An 18,118-nucleotide genomic window follows, 5' to 3' on the forward strand; every position below is an offset into this window, starting at 1 on the left:
GAGTGAAGGCAAGCAGGCAGAGGAGCAGAGACTCCAGGCACACGCGAGCGAGCACATGCGAGCGCGCATGGGATCCCGACCCGGTAGATTTATACGTGTAAAAAGTTACAAACAGTCCCTTTAAGGTATGCAATATCAACAAACTTAAATACATACTTGATCAAATATTTCAATACTTGGTGATGAAACTACAGGTGCTTTTCAAAGGATATTCATACCAGTGGTGTTCACATGGGTGGGGATTGCAGGGCAGCAGGTGCCCCCCTGTCATTCTGATCAGCCCCAGGTGCTACTTCAGGGTAAACTATCCAACAGAGCAGGTAACTACTGTAGAGAAGATCGGGAATCTAAACAATCATAGCATCAATTGTCCAACAAGGGGCTTGTTTTCACAAAAGTGATTTGCGAGCAGTGCTTACATGCTGATCGCAAATAGTGGCATAAATCTGCTTTATATATTCCAAAATGAATGAATACAGGAATATTCACGCTACAATTTTGTTAGCTACAATTTAAATGCTTCAATCTGGTCCACTTTGAGAGCAAAATTAGCAACATTAAGAGCTAGGTAAACAATTTTATACTCTCAATTTAATCATAAACACATTGGTTGTATAGATAATAGCTATACCCAAAAGTGAAGCCAAAACATCTCGATCACCGGCTGGTGGCTAGCTGTTAGTTTAGGAAGTGTTGGATTTGATATGCAGCAGTTTTCCCTGAGCAGAACGCGCATTTTAAACATCAATATCACGGGCGATCATGTGCAATTAATTGTAGGAAGCCAAATCGCAAATAGTGATCGCGATTAATATTCAATTAATTGTGCAGCCCTAGTGTCAGATTAGGCTATTACAAAGTCATAAATTCTTGCCTTGACTTGGCCGAGAGATATGACAGACTACACGTTGGTCCCCAAGCTTGCCGTGTTCGTGACGTCATCAGAGAGCAGGTGCTAGGAACAAGAATGTAAAGAAACAATGGTGATCGATGCTGGCTGTCTTGTGTTCAGAAAAGCCTTAAAAAAAAGAAAGAAAAAAATGACCTTTCCTGTTTCACAGTTCCACCTAGCAGCACCAACAACATCATTCCTCTTTTGCTTTGCCACGTTTACAGTTGTACGTGGAAGAGTGCTCTGTGCGCCTACTTGTCAACGGACGTGTGGGAACAAGTCGTGAAGTGCAAAAAACATTCTAGTCTCATGCTAAACATGCTAGTCTCTCTTTCGGACATTGTGAGGCGTCCCAGATGTGGCGTCGTCCACTATGAAACATTACACGGGATAAAATTATCGATTGTCGAACCCAACTCCCTCTGTCGTTCCCGATCCGATCCGACACCCTATGTCTGCCAGGTCGGGCTGTAATCGGCCTGATATTGTGTAGTCTGAACCCAGCCTTACACAACTCTGGGGATTCTTGAAAATGCTGTGGTACTTAGGGTCAAAGTTCAACTAAGTTGCAAAACTTGGCAAAAAAAAAAATCAGAGCAGTGAAAGCTGGGTATCGCTTCTGCCCCCTGCAGTAAACACCCAGCCAGTGTATGCAGCGCAAGGAAATCTCCGTTCCTATTCAATTTCAATGGGATGTGAGTCACCTTCCAAGCCATTGTTGGATACCAAGCAGCATGAAATTGGGATGCAACGTGAGGAAAAGGGAGGGGTATAAATATAGACATTTTGAACTTTATGCAAATAAGGGAGAAGTGGGTCAGGAAGTAGCAAAGTGATCTACCAAAAACTGACAGAAGAAGTGGCAGAGCGGTTGCACTATCTTGACTATGAAGATTTAAACCCATATGATCATGATTAATGTGGATATGATGTCCAACAGGACAGGGAATAAGAAAAGGGCATTATCAAAATTCAAGATATTTGGTGTCCTATTATATACATATACTGATACATGACCCAGACAATATTTTTTTTCATATTCTTGACCAAACTATAATGATAACAGGATGTAATACCAATATATTGTTAGGAGAAATCAGAGCATTGTCAGTATCAAGTCGTCCATATAAGACAGCAAGCATAAATAAGATGTATACAAACATTATTTCTGTATACAGAAGAGTTTATGTGCCTAAATAAAGATCAATGCAAGATGCAACCGCTGTGACCTTGAAGGATGCATCATGTGAAATGGTGTATGAAGAGTAACAAAGCAGAATTAGTTTCACTTGTTTTGTTTCAACCCAAGTGATGAGAGAGAGGCGGCGACACCAGAGATTCAGCTCGTCACCAGGATGATCTCAGCCACCGCAGCAAAGGGAGGTAGGGAGTGAGAGTGTGAGAGAGAGAGGGTGGATGAGGAGGAGCAGGAAGGTTATGAGCATCCCGCACTTCCTAAAACCATAACTCATGTCCCATGTATAATCCATGTGAAAATAGGGAGAGGGTAACAGAGAGAGGAGGGAGAACAGAAGTGGAAAGAGAAAGATTACTGCAAATTACTGTTGCATCTCCAACCTCTTTTTCTCCCCTCATCCTGCATGCTGACATCCTTAAAGCCATTAGTTGTACTGCATCAGGTGAATTATAATGTGTGAATATGTGCACTTGTTGCCTCTGTTGTGTGTGTGTGTGTGTGTATGCTTACGCTTGCCTCACTGCATCTGTTTGGATGGCACTTCAGCACACATGACTGTAGACCTGGAGGGTGATTGAGCAAGTTCCTACCATATTGTTAAAATGAAGTGTGCGTGTGTGTGTGTGTGTGTCAGCGCCAGCTGTCTCAGAATTGGTATTGTTCTATTTTTAAGAAGTGCTACGTGAAAAATTTGGAGAAAAGAAGGCTAAATTACTATAGAATGAAAAAGAACAAACAATAAAAATTCAAATAAAATAAAAGCAAGCAGAAACAGCCAAACAGACATAATAAGAAGAATAATAGAGTGGAAATAAATAAGTTATTTTTTCATTATTTTATTTATTTATTTTATTTAGATTTACATATGATGATTATGGCATGTTCTTTGACTTATTCATTGATATTGTATGATTCAATGATTTTGTACATTGGAGAATAAAGTACATAGTACAAAAGTATAAACTTTTTTAAGATAATGAAAAAGAGCATAATTTAAGTCTCATCTATTGGTATTCAGAATGTGTCTTGCAGAATATATCCATCCGTCCATTTAAATTTCATCCGTTAAGAGTTTGACTTGGTTCCAAATTCACAACATATTTTCTACAACAGCTGTTGTCTCCTGAACTAAATACAAAAAAAACTGTATGTACATCTGAGGATTCTGCAGGACAAAAATATCAATGCAGAATCTTCTTTCCAAAGCACATCACAGTATGATGAAGATCAGCTTTTATCGTGTTTGACTGGTGAGAATTTAATCCATAACTCTGTCAGTGTTAGTGCAGAGCTCTACACATTCATCTTTGCATCATTATTACTGATGCTGTTAAAATAATATATGTGCAGTACACACATCCAGACACAAAGTGGCAGTATCATTGTTAATGGGTTCATAGATGCACCAACACTCGAGCTATAAAAAGTGCCGTTTAAGGGGACACACCAGACTGAATCACAGCGCCGTGTATAAACTAACTGTGCAGAGATGCGGAGCTGCTACATTATGCTTTGCTCATTAAAACTGCTGACTTGTGTGTTCATCCCGGCCATGGGTCGAGTGTGTGTCTGCATTTAAATGTTCAGAGAATTGCAATTCCCTTGTGAAGCTGGGAAACTCTAAATAATGGTTGACTGAACAGATAACCATATGGGGCATGACTGCCAAATGCAGCCTACATGACACACACACACAGCTAATACCATCAGCTGTCAGACAGTATCTCAGTCTAAACAAAGCATCTGTCCTTTCCAGTAATTTGTAAATTAACAGTGTTAATGTAGTAGCAGTCCATTAAAGCAGGATTGAAAGTTACAGTTAGTACTACGCAGATGCTGGATTATTGATACAGATATTAACGTTTGAGAGTTTAAAAAATATCACATTATTATGTTTTGGTTTTTTAAACATAAATAGGAAACAAACATTTTACAAGGGGTCCCTTTAAATGACAGAATTGTGACCTGTACCGAGTGTGACATGTCTTCTAGCTTAGTGTAGAAGCCGCTTAGTCTGATTTGTTTTGATTTGCAGTCATTAAATGGTGTGGCTTAGCAAAAGGTGAAAGGAGGTTCATTACTGCACGCACCCCTACCATCCCGGTGTCGCCTGCTTAATCATCATCATCCAGCTCAAGACTATGACTATGCCTCTCCACAAACAGAATGGCAGTGTTGTCATGCGACTGTCATCATACCCAATTTTCAAAACGAAACTCTTATATGAGCTCGAGGAGGGGATGACAAAAACTTGTTTAGAAGTCAAGGTGACCTGCTGCTGCTGGTGAGAGAAATGGGAGTTGAGGATTATGTCAGCACACACAGATCTCTGTATTTGTCATCTTACCCGCCATTAATAATAAATACCACTGCCGAGTTAAATAGAGGGGGGTTTTCTATTATTCCCCAGCAGCTATCATACCTGTAATTTACTCCTCTCTCAATTTGCACCACTCAATTCATATGATTGCCACCCTTTCACATTTCCACCGCTCCAACCAATCCAGGTTAAATTTCTGCCTCCAGTCTTTGTCTCCATCTACTCCTGTTTTCACTCACTTTCTTTCTTGCAGCCTTTTAACTCTCTAAATTTACTTCGCCACCCACCCTGACATCACTTCACTCAATTCACTTTTCCTCCTTCCCCTCCCCTCCTTTGGTTAGCCTCATTCAGAAGAAGGCTTTTGTGATTGGACAGTATTTATATCAACTAGGTCCCAGTGCCACCTGGGACGATGGGTCTCCAGTCAGATCCAGGTCACACCGAGCAGAACCATTCTTTTTCGGCTCTGCACGGCTCAGTCCAGTCCAGCCGAGGAGTCCAGTCCAGTCCATCTGCTACACAAGCCAGCTTCACAGACAGACAGACAGACAGACAGACAGACATAGGTACTGCACCGACTCACCCACACTGGCATTACACACACACACACACACACACACAGGTAGGTAGACACACACACACACATGCATCAGCAGGTGCTGCATCACTGCTCTCTTTTTTTGCCTCACACAGGTAGATAGTGTGAGATCTGGCTCCTCTGACTGCACTAACCTGCATCATGCACACAGGTGAATATTCAGCCAGCAGCCCAGCAGCACCTCTGTCTGGGTGATATCGTTTTTTCACAGCAGATGGCAACGCTGGCAGTGATGCTGAAAGACAGGTAAAGGTAAGTGCATGTTAGCAGCAACCTCTCATGATACTAGTGTTAAATACAGTAGATTATATGTGTACAGTAGATTATATGTGTACATGTAGATTGTATATAAATGCATGTAGCAGCAACCTGCATGTTTGATACAAAGACAGTAGATTATATGTGTACATGTAGATGATATATAAATGCATGTAGATGATATATAAGTGCATGTAGCAGCACCTTGCATGTTTGATACAAAGACAGTAGATTATATGTGCAGTGTTGCTATGCCAACATGTAAATTACTGGCTATTATGGAGAGACACAGTATAAACAATGTCAATAAAAGCAGTAGTTGTTATGATAGAAGGTATGACATTATATTAGCCTTCACACTTACTACTCATTTAACACAATAACAATATTTGACCAGGTTTAAGTTAGCTGTTACTGAAAGGTTAAGTCTTTCTGCTGTGTAGTGTAGTAGGTGAACTAAACGACAGGCTAATGTAGGCTAACTTGTCCCAGTGCTGGTGCCTCCGCTCACCGTCAGTGTTTCGCAGTTACTGGAGTAGTTTACACAGGATTACCGGGAGGATAATCCATTTACAGTATTTAGAGACATGAGTCGCCATCTGTCTGTATTTATCACAGCGAGGGAGAGCCGTCAGAACCGGGCTGACAGCTAACAAAACACACTTCTACGGTAAGACGAAGCTGTCGAGAATAGTGTGTAAGAGAATGCTTTGCAAAAACGTTGTTGCCTAACGGCTAATTGGCGGTTAGTTGGCGGTTAGTTAGTTGGCGGTTGGTAGTTGACTCAGAGAGGACCAACGGCTGTCACGACCTTTAAACTGCGCGCGCACATTCCAGCCAGGTTGGTGAGATTTTGCTGCTTTCAAGTGCTGTCGTAAAAACCCAGGTCCTATTATTTACCATGAACGCATTTTCGTGTGTATTCAAAGTTAAAGCAGCAGGAGCAGCATCAACGGTAATGGCACAAAACATTTTATTTTATTTCATAGTGTACTGTAGTAGTGCCTGTATTAGCAGTTTAAAGAGAAGGCACACCAGCCATCACATTGAAACGTACAAATCCAAGCCTTTGTTCTTTATTTATGACGCATAAAAAAAATAAATGCTTAGAAATTAAGAGCAAAAAGAGGTTAACTCACAGTGACTGTTATTATTATTTTTTCCCTGATATATATATACCACGTGCCTGTGTAACTTACTGTAGTAGTTAATTTTCCGACTGCACGTGAACGCAGCGGTTGTGCACAGGACTTTATTGCTGGTCCAAAGTCCAGACAGGTTAATTGTAAGTAGATAGCTGTGTGCCAAACAACTCCTTATGTCTATGTTTTGTGTTTTTTGACGGTGTTTACAATCTTCAAATTTTGCAGTGAGTACTGAGCATGAATATTTTAATTCTAGCATTGATTGTTTGTCTCAGGTAATTTGCTGTTGTGCCAGTTCACCTCTTAAGAAATGTGTTGTACTTTACCTTTCCTCAAACCACTCTTCCTTCCAGGAGGAGACTCTTGCTGTGGTGATCAATCTAAAGACTACCTGATGACAATGACGTTTCCAGACTAAGAGCCTGCCCTTTGTCACCTGCTGTCATCAAACAAATGCAGTATAACCTCTTAAAGCAGCATAAAGCTCCATTATCCAGCACATTTCTTGCCTTACTGCTACCATTCCACTGTACCAGCAGATCCTCAAACATTATCTGCCTGCTCAACACTTCCCCAGGTGCATTTCATTCGCTGTGAAAAGCTCCTCCACAAGTTGTATTCTCACTTCAGAGAACCCTCCATTCCCAGATGATGCGGACGGACAGCAAAGGCCGAAGCGCCTCCCCTCACAGGATAACCTACAAGTCTGACTTCCACGCCATCAAATGCTCATTTGACTCTGCTTCCAATCTACAACCAGGGACCAAAGCTGCTCCGCACTCTGCCATGCACCCAACCAGGCTGCCATCCAGCCTGTCAGATCCCATAATGTCCAAAACCACCACCAGCACCAGTGCCAGCACAGGCAGCAGAGGGAGAGTCCTCAGCAGCAGGGGGACCAAGATTAGAGACAACATCTTCCTGCAAATGGACAACCAGCAGCTGAAACAAGATGGCGCTCCAGTGCAGAGTTCTGGCTCCACACCCCTCCTTGCTCCCCATAACCCCACCCTACAGCTCCAAACTTCACCTTTCCCTGCATCCAGACGTTCAGTCCTGAGTGCCTCGTCTGTTCTGAGCGCTGCGGCCAGCATTTCGACTGCAGAATCTTCTCTGCAAGATAGATCATGCAGATCGGAGGAGATAGTGGATATCGACAGAGCTGCTCTGGCTCAGAAGTTCTCTGTAACCCGGCAGTTGTTTGAGACCAAGGTGATGGAGGTTGGAGGGCAGGTTTCGAGAGGATGGGGAAGCAAAGGGGTGGCGGATGGGAAAGAAGAAGAAGAAGGGGAAGGGGAAGAGGGGATAGGAGGAGGCCAGGTAGAAAAAGAGGAAGACGAGAGTGGGAAAAGGGCTCACACAGAGGATAGCGTTGATAAAGACAAATCCATAAACCTACCCGTCATAAATATTCCCTCGCCAAAGCCTCCTGCACAGGCCTCGCTGACACAGCACCCTAAATCTCCTGTGTCGGATGGCGCTAGTGAATCATCCTCCTATCTCGACAAACGCGGTCAAACCACAGGATTGCAAACAGAGGAAGACAGGACAGCAACTCTTGACCTCTACTTGACCCCTGAGGAGCCAGTGAGGGCAGAACTAGTCGACTTAAAGAACGGGTCATCAGAAAGTGATGAGAATGAGGAAGAAAAGGTGCAGAAAGAGGACAAAAAGTGGCTCAAAGATGAGGGGGAAAAGTACATGAACAAAGTGTCAGGATATAGTGTGCAGGAGCTGGTGGACGATGTTTTTGAAGAGCCCAGCATGGAGACACCGGGACCTTATACGCTGGAAAACAGAGTGGAAGAAGAACACCAGAAGGAGATATCAGCAAGCATGTCGTTTAAAAGAGAGACCAAGGACGACGGGGAAGGTGGTAGGGACAAGTATCGGCAAGTGAATGAAGAATGGGAGGGTGAAAGGGAGGGGCAGAACATTGCACGGGCTGAGAAGTCAAAAGAAAAGAGGGACAACGGGGAGAAAAGGACTGTTGCAGGAGTGGAAGAAAGTGCTGGAAGGACAGAGAGAGGCATGATGCAAGAGGAGGACAATGACAAGGAAGTTGAGACGTACAGTGCGGGAAAGAGGAAAGGTGGAGAAGAATGTAAACAAAGTCAAGAGAAAGAAGATGGTTCAACATCTGAGCTGCAAGAGGAGGTCAAGCGTGAGGAGCGCAGTGATGGGAAAGATGATATAGGAGGACGAGGCGGCGGCAAAGAGGACCAGACAGGATCAGTAGTTATCTGTGGGATTGAGAACGAGGCTTTTGTGTATGAGCACACTCATCCAGAGCAGACGAGACGTGGACTTTTATCGCAATTTGAGGAAATTCCTGGTGTGCCTGAACTGGAAGATGATCAGGAGGAGAAGGAGGAGGAAGACGAGGAGGAGGATGCAGCAGAATGTGCAAAGAGAAAGGTCAGGTTCACCTCAGCACCTATCAAGGTAAGGTGGAACCATTTTAACAAAAAAATAACACAGCTTTCTGCATTCATTATTCACTTAATTGACAGCTGCAGAGTCACTCGTCTCTGCATTCATGCTTTTTCACGGAAGCTCTTTATAGTAGATTTGTGTGACTTGTCAGTTCCAGCTGGTGTTTGAATCCATATAAGAGAAGTGTTAGCCCAAAGCCATGTTTCTAATCCATTTAGAGGAGGAGGAAAGGCAAGATCCCACATGCTTCGTTCTGTCAGCACTCGGCTCAGAGTCGCCTCGATATAAAGGCACAGAAAACATTCCTGTGGGTGTGTTTGGCATTAATCTGGCTCAGCAAATCACACACTATTGTAGTAGCGGTCAGCGTAGTATCAGTAACCTGGAAGTTGTGTGTGTACATTGGGATTTTTTTGCAATCCTATAATTATGCTTGTACAGTTTGCTGAAGTCTCTGCACTTCCTCGTTCACTTAACAGAATGCACAAGCTATCAGTGCATAACACAGTATCTTCAGTAGGCCTAAATTTGACATCATCGGTGTCAACATAAGCCGAGGCCGTCGCAGTGACTTAAGCCATATAGTGAATGCTGTCTTTCTTTCAGGTGTTCAGCACTTATTCTAATGCAGAGTACGACAGACGCAACGAGGACATCGACCCGGTGTCCGCCTCGGCTGAGTTCGAACTGGAGAAGAGAGTGGACAGGATGGATGTCATTCCAGTGGACATAGAGAAGGGTGCGTAGCTGCTCTTTCTCACGTCTGTCTTCCTTTATTTTATGTCTTTTTTTGGTGTCCATAGAGTATGTGTTGCAAGTCCACATCAGGATCCAGAAAGACAATAAATCATGTAACTGGTCGTATCTAGTGGCATAGTTCTGAGAGAGCTTTTATGAACAAGAAATCTATTGGTTTAGTTGAACTATTCAGTGGGACTGTGTGTTTAAAAAAAGTATGAGGTTGACATATAATGGGTTAAAAAAACAGACTTATCCCAATATACTCACCATCCACTCTTATTTAAAGTACCAAGTTTCTTCTGACAGGTGCTTTTATGGACTTATTTTATTCCTGTGAGCAGCTACTACCCCACGATTCCTTATTATTCTTACGTGCAATACTGTACAATAATTCAATTGTGCAATACTCTATAATTAAGACTGAATTAATACTGTACATTTCAAGAAATATTCTTATTTATACTGTCCTATCCTTGCATTTATATTTAAGACACTCAATAGAGCTCACTTCTCAGCATTTTTTTGATTTACTTATTTACACTGTGGTTATAAATTGTATGTGTTTGATGCACATAATTGTACATATTTATTATTCTTATTTTATTATTTATATTTCCCTACATATATTGTTGCATCGTGTACATAATTTATTTGTTACATACTCCTTTATTTCTATTTTTCTTATGTTTCTTTATGCGTTTATATAAAAGCAACCGTAACTTCCCAATTTTCTCCCGGGGATCAATAAAGTAAACGGTAAATTCATAAAATGTTTTTCTTCTAGGAGACGAGGGTCTGGGCATCAGTATAATAGGAATGGGTGTAGGAGCCGACCAGGGACTGGAAAAACTGGGAATCTTCGTCAAGACGGTCACTGAAGGAGGAGCAACACAGAAGGATGGAAGGTACATCTCAACATCAGTCTCTTGTTTGCTGGGGAGTGAGTGTGGCTCTAATAACAGGAGATTTTCTATTGTGCGTGTGTGTATGTGTGTTAGGATCAAGGTGAATGACCAGATAGTGGATGTGGACGGGGTGAGTTTGGTTGGAGTCTCCCAGCTGTTTGCAGCCACAGTCCTCAAGAATACGTCAGGCCTTGTCAAGTAAGTAATCAGCATCTTCCCCCGCTTCCTCGTTTACATTGCTGCTACTGTGGGAGAGTGGAGGAGCGTGATGTTGTTCCCATTAAGTGATTTGGAGGCCAGGTATTACAGTGCATTTTTGATATTTTATTTGTGAGTTTAAAAACTGTCCATCTGATCAGTGATGTGGAGTCAGACTTCTAAGTGTTTGTTACATAATTTGAGTTATTTAAAGATGAAACAGTGGTAGCAAGATAAATATAATTTTCTCCCCCTCTAGATGTTTTTTAAAGGACCACACCAGTCCTTTTTTAAAAACACCATCTAGGATGTTTTAGCCTATCAACTACACTTGATATATACTTGACATTACTGCCAACCATTTTCCAAAGCACATCACAGTGTTCAGATTGTCTGGCGGCCTGTCAGATACTAACGAAAAACTCTCCATTAGTGGCACTTTCAAGGACACTTCAAACACCGGAGAGAGCCGATCCGGAGCTTTCAATGCCAGAAATGACCACATTAACATTTCCTCTTTGAGACGTCCACATGAGCTTTTCCCTAGATCCTATGAAATGGGTTTTAAACTTATGAATGGGATGATTTTCATCAAAAATGTTGGATATCAGAGTGCCTGTAAACACACCAACATTGAGATAGTATTAAAAACAGTTTATGCTTGAAATAACAACACAATAGGCCTTTTTTTTTTCTCACAGAAGACATGTTGTCATGTCACAGTAGGAAAAGCACAGGTATACATTATAACATTCATGATGGCTGAATTCCATTTAGATGCTTCAGTTTCAGGGTCCTGGTGTTGTGCACGCTTTCACACTGGGCCATCGTTAATGTGATTAGCAACACCTGTGCTTCACCTGGACGGGCTGATTGCTCACAGCTGTGACTGATTCCTCTGTTTCGGCTGCAGGTTTTTGATCGGCCGAGAGAAGGAGGGCGTAGAGAGCGAAGTAGCACGGCTGATCAACGAAAGCCTGGAGATGGATAAAACATCCGCAAAGGTGTGTTTTACTAAAAGGAGAGTGGTGTTTCGATCGTGTTAACAATTCTATGTGGCTTGATTGTTGTGTGTGTGTGTGTGTGTGTGTTTTTATATGAAGAGTGGAAGAGCAAGCGGGGATGAGGATAATGATGGCAGCATGTCAGAGAAGTCATTGGAAGAGGAGGAAGATGAAGAGGAAGAGGAGGACTTGTCTGTTCTTTCCGGCCTGGACAACTACCAGCTCTGCCTCAAATACCAGCAGGTACTTTACATCCAACATGAATTCATTGATTAACTTCTAGAGCTGCAACGATTATACAATTAATTGATTAGTTGTCAACTATTAAATTAATCGACAACTATTTTGATGATCAATTAATCTGTTTAAGTAATTAAAAAAAAATATATATATATTTTCTGGTTTCTTTACTCCTCAATGACAGTAAATTGAATATATTGGAGATATGGATGAAACAAAAAGACATTGGAGGATGTCATCTTGGGCTTTGGGAACATTTTCACCATTTTCTGACATTTTATAGCCCAAACAACTAAAATAAATGACAATGAAAATAATGGTTAGTTGCAGCCCTATTAACAGCCATAAACAAGGTGTATGCACAGAACCTACTGTTAGATATCAGGTCAGCACTAAATTTAAACAGGATGTTGCATCAGAAAAAATCCCTCAAAACACAAATACTGACAGTAAGAGGTGTGTAAAAGTGTATCTCCTCTCATATAAATTGTAATCTAACCCTCTCTGTCTTTCTAGCTTCAGTCCAAACTACGAGGCAAAGTAGCCCAACTTCACCATGCTAGAGAAAAGGTAGGTCACTCTGCTGAGATTGAGATCTCTCTCTCTCTCACACACACAGAAACCAATAACTGTACTCATTTCAATACACTACCTTTGCATCCCCATTTGGAACAGTCTGACCCATTTAACTGTGTATGAGATGGCTCGTGGTGTGGAGTTACTAGGACACGGGCTGCGTTCCAACACTTCTCCGCCTCAGCCCTCTGCTTTTTCTGCTTTTGCCTTGAAGTAATCACCGCTGTGACATAATTGGGTTGGCGAAAAAGCCTTTCAGTAGAAAATCTGGCTTTCTTCTACAACACTTGGATCAGTGAGCACTTCAATTGTTGTATCAAAACCATTTGAAGCAAGAAGTGTACAGTTTCTCCAACTCTAAGAATAGTTTTTGGCACGTGTGACGTAACAACAAAGGGGCTTTTTTTTTTTTTTTTTTTTTTTTTTTGGAAGCCCTTTCTTTCCCCTTGTGCGTATGACATTTATCACAGACATTCATAAAAAAACGTACATAATGTATTCTTTTACTGTGTGTCTGCCAAGTTAAAAGCATGGGAGGAGCAGCAGGCTGATTGGGAGAGCCAGAAGATTGAGCTGGAGCAACGAGCGGAGGATGGGGAGGAGAAAGCTGACAAACTAGAGAAGTACGATGCTATAGAGCGTATATCATTAGAAGTGTGTTTTGCCATACATGATAACTTGAAGACTGGGTGGGAGCCTAAAGCCTGCAAAAGGCTAATCATATTAAGAAATATTATGAAGATGATAATGATGGGTAAGAAAGCCCCTTCACTCTTATCTCTCAGGTATTGGCAGGAGGCCCAGACACTGTGCAGGGTTGTGAGCCAGCGACTGGCTGATGCCCAGAGCCAATCAGAGAGCTTGGAGATCAAATACAGCAAGGCCAAGAGACTGGTCAGAGAATACCAGAGCAGGTATTTATCCAATCCATCCCATCAATTTCTCTAACAAGGTAGAATAATATTCCTAAATTACTGGGAGTGTATTTTTGAAATTGTGCTTTTCAAATATTTTTCTTCAGAGAGGAGGAGAGTGAGAACAGAGAAGCAGAGCTGAGAGGAGAAATGGTGGAGAGAGATAAGCTGCACAGAGAGACAGTTGAAAGACTGCAAATCCAGGTAAGAGGAGACTTCTCAGTCCTGTATGGATTTACTTTACCGAGTCTGCCATTTCTCTGTAGTCATTGTTTCACGCTGCTTATCACAGGTAGCACAGCTAGAGGGAAAAGAGGCCACACCTGAAAGGAGGAACCACTCTGTGGAGTCTTCAGTCACAGGTAAGCAGCTGAATTACTGTAACTGTAGAGAGTACTGTTCACGTGGCTTTATGTCTCTTTGACTTTATGTGGCTGCCGACAAGTTAAAAAGTTCGAAATCGTTCATATTTAAAGTTTTGACGGACAGAATTCAAAGCTTTTTGTGTCTTTTTAAACAATGTAATTCAAGTGAGAAAATGAATAAAAACGTGCTTTTTGACCGAGCAAAAGGAATTGTGTTTGTGTCTCAGGTCCAGAATGGCATATTCCAGTTCCTGATACAGGACTTCTAGACACCAGTGCTCACAAAGCCAGAGCTCAGCTGGCCCAGAAGTCCAAGCGCCACCCGCCCTCTCGAGACAAACTCAGAGAGAGCTTTCGAAAACAGGTAAAATGTGACGGATTGACATTTAAATGTGCTGTTTCTGACTGTAAAACTCAAACGCATTGTCTGTTGCTTTTAGTTAGAAGAAGTTCAGAAAGCGCAGGAGAGCCAATCACTGTCTGCTCCCACTGCGATGCAAAGGAGCGGCAGAAGCGACCTGTCCAGCACCTCGTCGTTCTCGGCCTTCAGTCCTCAACCCGGCTCCATCTTCACCCCTCCCATCTACATCAACGACACCGTCACTCCCTCGTCATGCAACTCCTCCGCATCCAGGAAGTCCAAAAGAAAATTTCCCGACTTCAGGTGCAGGGTCTCTGTCTCTTTCTTTTGTCTTAGATTTAGATCATAATATATGTGTCTCATATTTCCTGGTTTAAAAGCCTTAGTAGTTCATAGATTCCCTTTCAGCCACAGTGGCTGGTCAAGTAGTGACACCGATTGGCCATTTAGCTGGTGGTACACTTTTTCCCGATGCTTTAAATAACTCTAGTATGTTTCTTTTTCAGTGGCCTTCGCAAGTCTCTCAAAAGGAGAAGTGAGAAACGCCACAAAAGCTCCATAAACAACAGGTGTGATATCCCATGTACACAAAATGCACATTTTTAACGAGAGGAAATGGCAAATATTTGAAAAATGAAAAAAATTGCATCTGGAGATACATTAGACTTTTTTTTTTTTTTTTTAATACACATGAAGAAATACAATTGATTGATATGTAATCTTGTCACATCCTCTTGAATACATTCGCACAAAGGAAGTTGATGGAAACGGGCACTGAAGAACTTATTATGCTAGATGCTTCAGAAATGTGCTTAAAATGTGTCACATTTTAATTCAGTGGTTCCCAACCTGGGGGTCCCGACCCCCACTAGGGGTCAGCAAAGACAACTTAAAAAAATACATACAGTTGGACTATATCTCAGTATTTCATTTATTTCCGTGAAAAAAAACTAAATTAAATTGTTTTTATAGTTTGGATTATTAAGATATAAAATTGAAGAAAGAGAAATCTCACAGGATAAGGGCACAGTGAAGACCTGAACACAGTTTATATTCACAGAGCCTTCCCTCTCTACTGAACAGCCTCATCCTTCAGCTAATAGAACAATGACCAATCATCAGGGAGAATAAAACACTGACAAAAAAAGAAGCCTATGAAGTATGAACTTCTCAAATTTAAAATATATATATTATTGCGTTCACTATTTGAGTTAATTGAACAGTTTCAGTTGTTCTGTACTGTTATTGTTATGCATTGAATAAGATATAAAATGTCGCTCAGTCAGGGATCCCTTAAGGAAAATGGTTGAGAACCGCTGTTTTAATTGATTTAATAATCTAATTAACTATTGTTTGCTACCAGGGGGTCGTGTGGTGACCTGGTGGACGAGCCCGCTGGAATTTCTCCGTCGGGTTCAATCACCTCCATGCCCTCTTGTTTGCCCTTCCCCTGGTTTGGAGAGCGAGGTAGAGAAAAAGAAGCGGACGCTGAGAGAGGCAGGGAGAGACTTCGGTCGGTGTCCAGCAGCAGCTTACCGTACCTGACCACCACAGGTAGAAGAGACCAGGTAAGAAAAGACGGGACGGCTTTCCCTGCATGCCCTCCTCCTCCTCTGTCTGAACTTTCTGATCTAAATACGCCTCTCGATATCTCACACAGACAGAAATCTTTATTTTTTTTAAATAAACAAGCATGCAGGAGATGTGAAGCAGAGTACACAAGCAGCCTTGGTGTTTTCTCTTGGTTGCAGAGTATTGGCTCTCCAGTGGGCTGCTCCAGCATGGTGGGTCATGTCTCTGATCTCTCCCTCTCTGGACACTCTCACGCTTTCACCTTTTCCTCCACCGAGGTGAGTCTGTCCTTCTTTTCCCCCTTCTCTCTCCTTTTTCTTCTTTCCACACAGAGCACTCACTGTCCAATCATTTTTACCATTAATTACAGTCTCCTCTCATTTCCTTCCTTCGCTCCTCCTCACTCTGTCTGTGTTTTGTCCCGCCAGACGTTGGACGATGACCCAGTTCCCAGCAATAACAACAACCAGTGGCAAAGTCGACCCGTCTTGGAGTGGGACAACCAGCAGGTCTGTCTGTGGTTAATCACCATGAACATGGACGAGTACGCGTCGGAGTTTGCGGCCAGAGGTGTGGACGGGAAGCAGCTGCTCAACATGGACAGTGAGAAACTCAAGGTGAGCGGTTAACATGATGATGACGAGGGAAACAAATGATTTAGCTAATGTGGTAGGCACGGAAATACGTATAACCTCGTTAACTATTTAGCTGTTTAAGTCACTTGGTAGAGCAGTTTTTCATATTGATTTTACTATTTCTAATATAGCTACTAGACTTAGTAGTGCTAATATCAAATAACAACTCCATCTGCCAGTTTTAAGAAGACACAATTTTTCCACATATGCTGATAAATTAACTTTTCTTGCCATCCCAGACTTACAAACTCCAAGGCCATGTATATACATATTTGAATATTGCCATGTAACTACACGTTGTATTTCTTATAGGTGACCAAATTCCATTTAATTGTAGGTTTTTTTTTTTGTTGCTTTTTTATCTGTCATATTTATTTAAAATCTGAATTGAAACTCTGAATGCTACTTGTTATCTATTATCAGCTAAATTCAATAAATAAAGTTGGGAAATAACTACAAGTAAATACGCATTTTTGAGGCAGGTACAAATATTTAAGAGGCTGATATGGATATATCGGCTGACCTTTTTAACAAAGTATGTAACCTAAATAAACATAATGTTCCTTTTAAAAGTGGTTATTTAAATTATTGTTACAAAGATATTTACTGAGCGGGACATTTCACAGTTTAAAAATATGCTTGTCATTGCTCTTCAATAACTTCAAACATACTTTGTCTTCCTTTTTGCATGCAAAAGGCGGAAGTTTGTCCGTTTTTTACATGTGCAAAATCTGATATTAAAAAAGGTACTTTAAAACATTGTTACTTCTCAGTCGACATGCACTATATGGAGATACTATTTCATTTGTGATTATTTAGTATAATACAGTAGGCCATGGCTCTACTGGTAATAACCACATTAGTGAAACTGCCTATGTCCTCTTTATTGGGCTGAAGCCACTTTTGTTGCCAATTGTGACTATAATTATTCTAGTGAAATGTAATAAGGAAGTCTGGTTTTGTTGGAGGGCCATTGTTAACCTGAACAGTATCTTCTGTTAACATTTACACGCCCTGTTTGTCTTTCTCCTCCCTGTCGTCAGGCTCTGGGGGTGTGCAGTCAAAGCGACCGGTCCGCCCTCAAGAGGAAGCTGAAGGAGATCAAGAAAAGAGAGGAGAAAGAACTGAGGAAAGGAGATAAGAGGCTGAAAGAGGAAAAGGAGAAGAACACAGATTTGGATAAGACAGGTGAAGACAAAGAGAAAGCGAGGATGATGATGATGGAGGAGAAGTCTGTAAAAGACGCCGGACGCAGTGGCAAAACCGTACGAACTGAGTCGCTGTTATAAAAGGGAGAGAGAGGTGATGTCGGAGATGCACCACCAGCATGAGGGCGTGTTTGCAGCCTGACGCACACAAAAATACACTTGAACCAATTTCTGTTTAGTCAATAGAAACCGCTAGATCTCCTGCACACATCCTCTCTATTGTTCACATCTTAATAGCTCTCATTTATACAGAACACTGGTTGGTTTTTAGAGCAGAGGTTTGACTCCAGCACCAAAGTTCACACTCACAGCAAATATGTATCTGCGTGTCAGTTGTAAAGTGTGTGACAAACTGTTTCACAGTGATGTTTTTTATCATGAACCTTAAATTATACTAATGATTTTAATATTTAACGATGTGCTGATTTAAGCACTCAGGTATTTGCTGTAAATGCTTTTTTTATGTATTAATAAATAACGCTTTAAACCTCTTCCTTTCGCCTTAAACTCATTCATTTGGCCTTGAATAATCACACACAGAAGACATGG

The 18,118-nt window shown here is 41.6% G+C and overlaps 1 protein-coding gene and 1 long non-coding RNA gene across 8 annotated transcripts; one reads left to right on the forward strand and one right to left on the reverse strand.

Annotated features, from left to right (window-relative positions):
- Positions 1–3,078: 3,078 nt before the first annotated feature.
- Positions 3,079–6,109, reverse strand: LOC119498419. The gene is made up of 3 exons (XR_005209117.1): positions 5,781–6,109; positions 5,146–5,246; positions 3,079–5,001 (listed from the first exon to the last, which is right to left on the reverse strand). It is a non-coding gene; the product is annotated as an uncharacterized LOC119498419 (long non-coding RNA).
- LOC119498417 (neurabin-1-like) lies at positions 5,126–18,061 on the forward strand. Of its 7 annotated transcripts, none has more exons than XM_037787298.1 (19): positions 5,126–5,263; positions 6,768–8,859; positions 9,457–9,589; positions 10,376–10,496; positions 10,590–10,694; positions 11,608–11,698; positions 11,798–11,941; positions 12,455–12,508; positions 13,037–13,137; positions 13,300–13,428; positions 13,536–13,632; positions 13,721–13,790; positions 14,021–14,157; positions 14,234–14,457; positions 14,661–14,723; positions 15,518–15,722; positions 15,906–16,004; positions 16,155–16,343; positions 17,405–18,060. In XM_037787298.1, the coding sequence occupies exons 2-19, from the start codon at positions 7,063–7,065 to the stop codon at positions 17,648–17,650; spliced, it is 4,005 nt and encodes a 1,334-aa protein (XP_037643226.1). In that variant the 5' UTR covers positions 5,126–5,263; positions 6,768–7,062; the 3' UTR covers positions 17,651–18,060. The 7 variants fall into 7 exon arrangements, with proteins under 7 accessions (XP_037643226.1, XP_037643228.1, XP_037643227.1 ...); XM_037787300.1 differs by lacking the exon at positions 5,126–5,263 and adding an exon at positions 6,206–6,224 and having other exon boundaries at positions 17,405–18,061; XM_037787299.1 differs by lacking the exon at positions 5,126–5,263 and adding an exon at positions 6,456–6,554 and having other exon boundaries at positions 17,405–18,061.
- Positions 18,062–18,118: the final 57 nt, after the last annotated feature.

The sequence above is a fragment of the Sebastes umbrosus genome, chromosome 12, assembly GCF_015220745.1.
Source record: "Sebastes umbrosus isolate fSebUmb1 chromosome 12, fSebUmb1.pri, whole genome shotgun sequence".
In the NCBI taxonomy this organism is placed as follows: Eukaryota; Metazoa; Chordata; class Actinopteri; order Perciformes; family Sebastidae; genus Sebastes; species Sebastes umbrosus.